The sequence below is a fragment of the Chiloscyllium plagiosum genome, chromosome 15, assembly GCF_004010195.1.
Source record: "Chiloscyllium plagiosum isolate BGI_BamShark_2017 chromosome 15, ASM401019v2, whole genome shotgun sequence".
Classification (NCBI taxonomy): domain Eukaryota; kingdom Metazoa; phylum Chordata; class Chondrichthyes; order Orectolobiformes; family Hemiscylliidae; genus Chiloscyllium; species Chiloscyllium plagiosum.
Window position 1 is genome coordinate 57976874 of NC_057724.1, and position 7941 is coordinate 57984814.

The 7941-nt window shown below is 39.0% G+C and overlaps 1 protein-coding gene across 2 annotated transcripts; it reads left to right on the forward strand.

The window, feature by feature from the left end:
- Nucleotides 1-592: 592 nt before the first annotated feature.
- On the forward strand, nt 593-7644 carry LOC122557351 (transforming growth factor beta activator LRRC32-like). 2 transcript variants are annotated; one of them, XM_043704980.1, is made up of 2 exons: nt 593-823; nt 3323-7644. In XM_043704980.1, the coding sequence occupies exons 1-2, from the start codon at nt 728-730 to the stop codon at nt 5354-5356; spliced, it is 2130 nt and encodes a 709-aa protein (XP_043560915.1). In that variant the 5' UTR covers nt 593-727; the 3' UTR covers nt 5357-7644. The 2 variants fall into 2 exon arrangements, with proteins under 2 accessions (XP_043560915.1, XP_043560916.1); XM_043704981.1 differs by having other exon boundaries at nt 594-823; nt 3896-7644.
- Nucleotides 7645-7941: the final 297 nt, after the last annotated feature.

Genomic DNA, 7941 nt, shown 5'->3' on the forward strand with positions numbered 1-7941 from the left:
ACTGGAGTAGAAAAGCAGAACCCCAGTCTATTGTTCTGGGCAAATTGGTTCAAGTCCCACTACAAGAAATGGCGAATTTTGAATTCAATAAAATGTGGAATTAAAATCTACCCTAATGGCTAGCACAGTTAATATCATCTTTCCTGTTGGAAAATGCCATCTGGCTCATTAGTGCCCTTTGGGGAAGAAATCTGGCTTACAGACCAAAGCAGTGTGATTAACCCTTAACCGACTGGTAATAGGTAATACCCACATCCCACGAATGAATAAAGTAAATGCTCACACACATCAAAAAATATCTTCACGCACAAATTCGCAAATATGAATATCGAAAAAAGCACACACGTAAACGATAAATGTTATGTACTCGGTGAGACTTTCCAACAATTTCCTATTTAAATTCAGTTGACCGATTTTACAGGTAGAGAGTTCTGCGACTCCGTTCTACATTTTATGAGCGTTTCAGACATACCGCCAAAACATAACCACGGTAAGAAGGAAAAGCTGATCGTTGAACACCAATCTCGTGATGTGTGTGTGTGTGTATAGGGGGTTAACTCTATTCCAGACCACTCACCCACACAAAAAGTAGTGGGTCAGAAGTCACGTTGTGCGCAAATAACTTCCAAATTCTTGCAATTTTCCCCGATTACGATAGATCAGGATCTGGGAATATGTATTACACGCTGTACAGTCGTGTCACTCTATTGTTGCCTGGGGCGGAGAGATGAATCTTCGGCTGCTCCTGTGGTTTACGGCATTGTCCTGCCTTCGGAAAAGCAGCAGTGATGATAACAGCACAGTATCCACTGCCTGTCAGCAGGTAGGAATTATACCCCAGCACTCTGTTTGAATTAAATGCATGATGTTAAAAAAAATGTAATTTTACAATGGAAGGACACAATTAAGGCAGCTTACATTTTTCTTCATGTCATGTTTTATACACAGCTGTGAAGAGTACAGTTTGCGTTTTATTGTTGGAGATTATTCGCTGTAGCCTTTATGAAGGGGGTGTAAAGGTGTACGGACGGATTTAAAGAAATTGTTAGAAAATCAGAATATTTTAATTCATGTCTCACGTTGAGAGTGCGGGATGTGATACAGTCACTATTGAACAAAAAAGATTAATACATTTGACCGATGGTTTGGACTTTCTTTTTGCTTATTTTGGTTTCCTGGGTCAGGTAGAAATTTCAGAATTTTCAGTTCAGAGGTTTGATCTGCGGTTAGTCGCCTCCGTAAGCAAGAGTCAGTCTATGCAAGCGGCAGAATTACTAACAGTTACATAAGGTCAGTTAGAGCGTGAACTTGATGGCACATCTCTTATTACACAGATTTTACTCACTATGATTTTATACGTTTAGTTATCGTGTTCTTCGTGTGAAAACTTGTGATGCAGCTTCAAATTAAAAGTGGAAATTCTCTCAGATTTGAATCATACCCGCTATTTTACAGTGAACAATTTAACATTTGATGTGTTTTTTGTCACATCTGGACAGTCTCCCATTAAAATAATGAAAGGACTTATAGTCTAAATAGGCTACAACTCGTTCCACAGCCATGAGCATCCTGATACCAACACAGCAGCTAATCATACACAGGTATAGCGAAGGGACTTGATGATCTCTCACACCCCGTAAAGTGAGCTGAGGCAATAAAATACACCAGTCCTGAGTACACTGCTGGATCTCAGGTTTAAGATACTGAGCTCTGGGTTCAACTCACTCGAATTGTCAGGGAATTTGAGCATTACATCCTGTAACTCAAAGGTGGGAATGCTGTCACTAAACCAAAGGCTCATTGCAAATAAATTGATTCACAACATTGTTCAAATCATGAAAAAAGACATTTAATTATTCTAACAATTATTTTTTAATCTCATTTACCTTATTTATTTCAGTTATGTCATAATAGACTACAAAATATAATTGTCCCTATCGTTAAAATGTAATTATTTTCTGCAAAATGATAATATATGTATAGTTTTATAAAAGAGACCTTGGAATGCAGGTTCATAGTTCCTTGAAAGTGGAGTCACAGGTAGATAGGATAGTGAAGAAGGTATTTGGTATGCTTTCCTTTATTGGTAAGTGCATTGAGTGTCAGAGTTGGGAGGCATGTTGCAGCTGTACAGGACATTGGTTAGGCCACTGTTGGAATATTGCTACAATTCTGGTCTCCTTCCTATCGGAAGGATGGTGTGAAACTTGAAAGGGTTCAGAAAAAATGTACCAGGATGTTGCCAGGGTTGAGCTATAGGGAAAGGCTGAATAGGCTGGGGCTATTTTCCCTGGAGCATCGGAGGCTGACATTTATAAATTAATGAGGAGCATGGATAGGTGAATAGCAAAGACCTTGCCTCTGGGGTGGGGAAATCCAGAGGTAGAGGGCATAGGTTTAGAGTGAAAGAAGAAAGATTTAAAAGGGACCTGAGGGGCAAGTTTTTTCACGCAGAGTGTGGTGTGTGTATAGAATGAGCTGCCAGAGGAAATGGTGGAGACTGATACAATTACAACATTTAAAAAGCATAAGGATGGGTATACGAATAGGAAAGGTTAAAGGGATATGGGCCAGGTGCCGGTAAATGGGACTGAGTTGGACCGAAAAGTCTGCTTCCGTACTGTACAGCCCAATGATTATGACTCTTGTTACAGAAATCATCAATTTGCAGTGTTCTAAAACTTAAGTTGTGAGGGCCCAAATGGTCCCAACTCAAAATATATCAATTCTTCCCCTTTAAAAGGCTGAGGCACTTGGGGTTGTTTTCATTGGAGAAAAGAAGGTTTAGGGGTGACTTGATAGAGGTGTACAAGATGATTAGGGGTTTAGATAGGGTCAACAGTGAGAATCTTTTTCCACGTATGGAATCAGCTATTACAAGGAGGCATAGCTTTAAATTAAGGGGTGGTAGGTATAGGACAGATGTTAGGGGTAGGTTCTTTACTCAGCGAGTCGTGAGTTCATGGAATGCCCTGCCAGTAGCAGTGGTGGACTCTCCCTCATTATGGGCATTTGAGCGGGCATTGGATAGGCATATGGAGGATAGTGGGCTAGTGTAGGTTAGGTGGGCTTGGATCGGCGCAACATCGAGGGCCGAAGTGCCTGTACTGCGCTGTATTCTTCTATGTTCTATGTTCCATGTTAAAATGTATAGAAACATTGGACATTTCTTCACTGCTGGCAATTAATGAATATGCTGAAAAATATTTGCTGACTTTTTTATTGTTGTGCAAATAAAACAGTGATCTTAAACTAGTATTAAACTATTTAAACTGCTTGTGAGAGAAGAGGAATATTTATTGTTTTTAATCTTATTTGGCAGAAAGGCCATGTTGTGTCCTGTCAATATCAAAATCTTTCCAAAGTGCCTGATCTTCCAATGGTGGAGACTGAAACAATAGATTTATCCCATAATTCAATCAAAGCATTGACAGAAGAATCGCTGCTAAATTTCAGTTCACTGCAACACCTGGATGTCTCTTACAACCAATTGAAGACTATAACATCAGGAGCTCTGGCGCATTTGACTACCCTGACAGTGCTCATTTTGGCAAATAATCGGCTAGGCAGGAACTTCTCATCCAGTCACGAAACCTTCAGCCAATTAAAGAAACTCAAAGTGCTAGATCTGTCAGAGAATTTTTGGGACAGTGACACAGTGTCTCAACACCTGAAGAATCTGTCTTCACTGGAAAAAATACATCTGTCAGGGAACCTACTGATGAAGTTGACCCCTGATATGTTCTGTGAGATGCAGTTTTTGAAATACATTTTCCTTGAAAAAAATTATATTACGGAAATAACAGCAGGATCCTTTGAATGTTTGACAAACTTGCTTGAGTTGAACTTGGCCATGAATTCACTTTCTTGTATTTCCAATTTTCATCTTCCTAAGCTCCAAGTTTTGAACCTCAGCAGAAATGGCATTGAGTTCTTCATGGCAGATGAGAACAAGGAACAACATCACCTTCAAGTACTTGATCTGAGTCACAACAGGTTGTTACATTTCCCATTTCTTCTAAAATTACATCAGCTGAAACATTTGAATTTGTCAAATAATTTAATGATCAGTGTAACACCTGATCTACTGAGCAACTCAGCTGAGTGGGATGCAAGAAACCGATATAAAGAATTTAAAGTGTTAAATAAGACAATCAAACATAGTGCCTACGCAAATTTATCAGAAGTAATATCTTTGGATTTAAGCAACAATGTACTGCCGGATATATCACATGGCTTTCTGAGTAAATTTAATTCTCTCCAACACTTGAACCTCAGTAGAAACTGTTTTCAGAATTTTAGTGTAGAAGATAATGATGAACTGAATTCCATGTCTTCTCTAGATTTAAGTGGCAATAAACTGGACAATATATCTGTGCTGGGAGATAATCAAAAATTCCTTTCCTTAAGGTACTTGTTCCTTCAAAATAATTCCATTCAGTTACTGCCCTCTCAGTTTTTCAAAGCTCTGCCTAAAATTGAAAAAGTCAATCTTGCTAACAATAATGTAAAGATTTGTAATGTGGCAAATAAAAGCATAGGATATGGTGACCAAATCCACGGCAGCCACAATGACTGTGTGTCTTTTTCTGGAATACCTACTCTTAAATACCTCAACCTCGATGGAAATAACATTACACTGCTTGCACCTTACACATTCTATCAAACTCCCCTGGTGTACTTGGAGGTTTCAAGAAACAAATATCTGGAAGTGCCAGATCAGGCTCTGACAGGCTTGGAACAATCTTTAGAATATCTCTCTTTAAGTTGGAATTTGATGCAATGCACCAAAGTGACTCTGCCTTGTTTGAGTCACCTCAGAAGTTTGGATTTGTCACATAATCAGTTTGAATGTCTACCTTATGGTGTTGGATGTTCGCCATTGCAATACCTTGATATTCGGGGCAACAATTTGTATGCTCTTCAAGATTTAGTAACAAGAAACATGTCCCAAACTCTTAAAACACTGTATTTGAGTGGAAATTACTTTAATTGTTGTGCATTGACTTGGCTGGATGCACTGAATGGTGCCATGGTTGAAATCCCAGATATGGATGACACCCAATGTTCTTACCCAAACCATAATGACTCTTCAACAGTCCAATTATTAAGTGATCACAAAGGAGAATGTTATACTGAAAGCATCACAAACGTCAGCCCCCTTCTACTTCTAATATTTGCACTTGCCTTTCTAATAGTTATTGGATCTGTGATAACATTAATTGCTGGAGAGTGCTGTAGGTTGTGCCTGAATCCTGGGGATGATGTTTTTGAGGCAGACACTGCTCCAGTGAAAACAAACAGTGAACACCAGCTGGAAGGGCTGTCTCTAAGTGTCATTAACATAGAAATGTGAAACAGGAGAAAGCATTGCTGAACTGCACCATTGAATAGAAAGACCAAAGCTTCAAACACAACTTCAGACCAGACGCAGATTTGGACTCCTGTTGGATCAATTAACTGTCAGGTACAACACCAAGTGAAGCCGAGCTATTGAAAGCAGAAAGACTTTAGTTTTAGGCCATGCAACCAACCTTTGTTCAGTCTCAAGTCTGATAAAGGTTTTCTGACTTTTTGTTTGGAGATATTTACAATTTGTGGTAGTGCAAGCCCACCAGTGGCTCAGTGACTAAATGTATCTGTGATGCAGTTCTGAATCATATATTCCAGGAATATAGCTGAGTTTGATGCATTGTCAATGCTGAGTTAACTTATCCCAGCTCGGGTAGTGGTGGGACGCTTAGATCAGTTCCAGCTTCCAAGAACTTAAGATGAGGAAATAAAGCGGCAGGGATTCTCTCTTTTCAATTGCTGGTCCTGCTGTGCCACTCAAATAACGGAAAAATATTGTGGGTTCTTGAAATCTGAAGCAAAGTCAGAGAATGGTGCAGCAACTCAGCAAGTCTGGCATTATCTGTGAAGAGAGAAACAGACTTAACGCTTTGAGTCTGGTCTTCAGAACTCCTGAGTTTCTCCAGCAATCTCTGTGTTTGCTCCTGCTGTGCCACTGTCTACTATTCCTGCAATCAAATTGCCTTCCAGTGGTCACTCTAGTGTCACAATGGAACAAAGGAATATAGGAGCAGCTCCTGAGTCTACTCCACCCCTCAGTTATATCAAAGCTGATATACCATTAACTCAACTTTACTTAATATCTCACAGTGTCCTTAAATTTAAAAAAAATCATAAATCTGAGTTCACACAAGATTCATAGTCTTGCCAGATTTCCATTATCTGTTGAATAAGAAAGCACTTCCTGATTTCACTCATGATTGTTCTGGGTCTAATATTAAGAGAGATAAATGGCAGATTGAGAAAGGTACTGGAGAACAGTCATGTTCAAAAATGCAATTCTGTTTGCTGGTGAGGAGGCAAAGGAAACATTTGTTGAGGTGGGGGGGATTATAATCATCGATGGTACAATATTTCAATGTCTTTTGTTATTATTTGAACTGTTAATTTTGATTCATGTGATTCATTGATATACTCTCATACAAATGATTTCTTAGGATTTACCATTTGAATTCCTTTGCCACAGTGGAAATGCCAGAACATTTCAACTGTATATTAGTCAAATGTAAGGTTTCTATAGTTCTAGAGAACTGTAGGGCAGCTCTGTCATTAGAGAGATACAATTGGCCGTGGTTTAACCTGAGGGTCACCACACCTCAGGCAAAGACATTTTGTATATATTGTCTATGAAAGCAAAACACTATTCACAACACTAATGAATTAATACTGTGCATTTTATATCATGCATATAAATAAATGTAAAATAAATGCCATATTATTTAAATGCAGCTATTTTTCATTGATCTAAATAAATCATATAGATTATGACAATTATTTTCTAATAAGAAATGACACATTCTGGTGTAGTATACATAAATAAATTGTTTTAAGTGAGAGGTGGGTGCAAACATTTCTTGTGTTCTGGGAAGATATACACGAATTCTCAGAAGTGTTCCAAACAATTATACCTTTCTTTAAAGGTATAATTTAGAATTTAACTTATATCAGTCAATGGAAATTCTATTTTTATTTCAGACTTTCAGAATTTGCAAATTTTTGTTCATATTTATACAACTTTGTTACATCCATTGAAATAATAAGCAATGTTTCATGTTTAAATGTTTTCATAAATGGCATAAAAATGGTTACAGATACGGATGTTTTATCTTTTGCCTTATCATTTGCTTAAGTTTCCATATTATGTATGCTTGCTAAAATCAGTTATTTACTTTAATTTTTAAAAAATTAACAAAGTACTGAGGTGCTAATAATCAGAAACAAAATCAGAAATTGCTGGAAAAATCTAGCAGGTCTGGCAGCAGCTGTGGAGAGAAAGCAGGATAACATTTTGGGTTCAAAGAGCCTCCTTGAGAAGGGTCTTTCAGGCAACTGAACCCGAAACATTAACTCTGCTTTCTCTCCTCACATGCTGCCAGGCAAGCTGAGTTTTTTTCCAGCAATTTCTGAGTTTATTCCCTGTAATAACTGCAGGAATAGCATAGTGGTAATTTTACTAAATGACTGGTCCACTGACCCGGTCAAATATTATGAGTTGAAAAATTTGGTGCTGGAAAACCACAGCAGGCCAGGAGCAGGAGAATCGACGTTTCGGGCATAAGCCCTTCTTCAGGAATGAGGCTGGTGTGCCAAGTGGGCTGAGATAAAAGGTAGAGGGGAGGGGATTTGGGGGATGGGTGCTGGGAATAGGATAGGTGGAAGGATGTGAGAGTGAGGGTGATAGGCCGGAGAGGGAGTGGGGGTGGAGAGGTCGGGAAGAAGATCGCAGGTCAAAAGGGAGGTGCTGAATCCGGGGGTTGGTACTGAGATAAGGTGGGGGAAGGGAAATGAGGAACGCTGTGAGGGGTGGGGAGGGATATATATCCCTGGTGGTGGGGTCTGTCTCCAGCACCTGCAGTCCTCACTTTCTCT

Coding starts and splice junctions, on each gene's coding strand:
- LOC122557351 (XM_043704980.1), top strand. CDS start 728: ATGAATCTTCGGCTGCTCCTGTGGTTTACGGCATTGTCCTGCCTTCGG. Junction 824..3,322: donor TATCCACTGCCTGTCAGCAG/GTAGGAATTATA, acceptor CTTATTTGGCAG/AAAGGCCATGTTGTGTCCTG.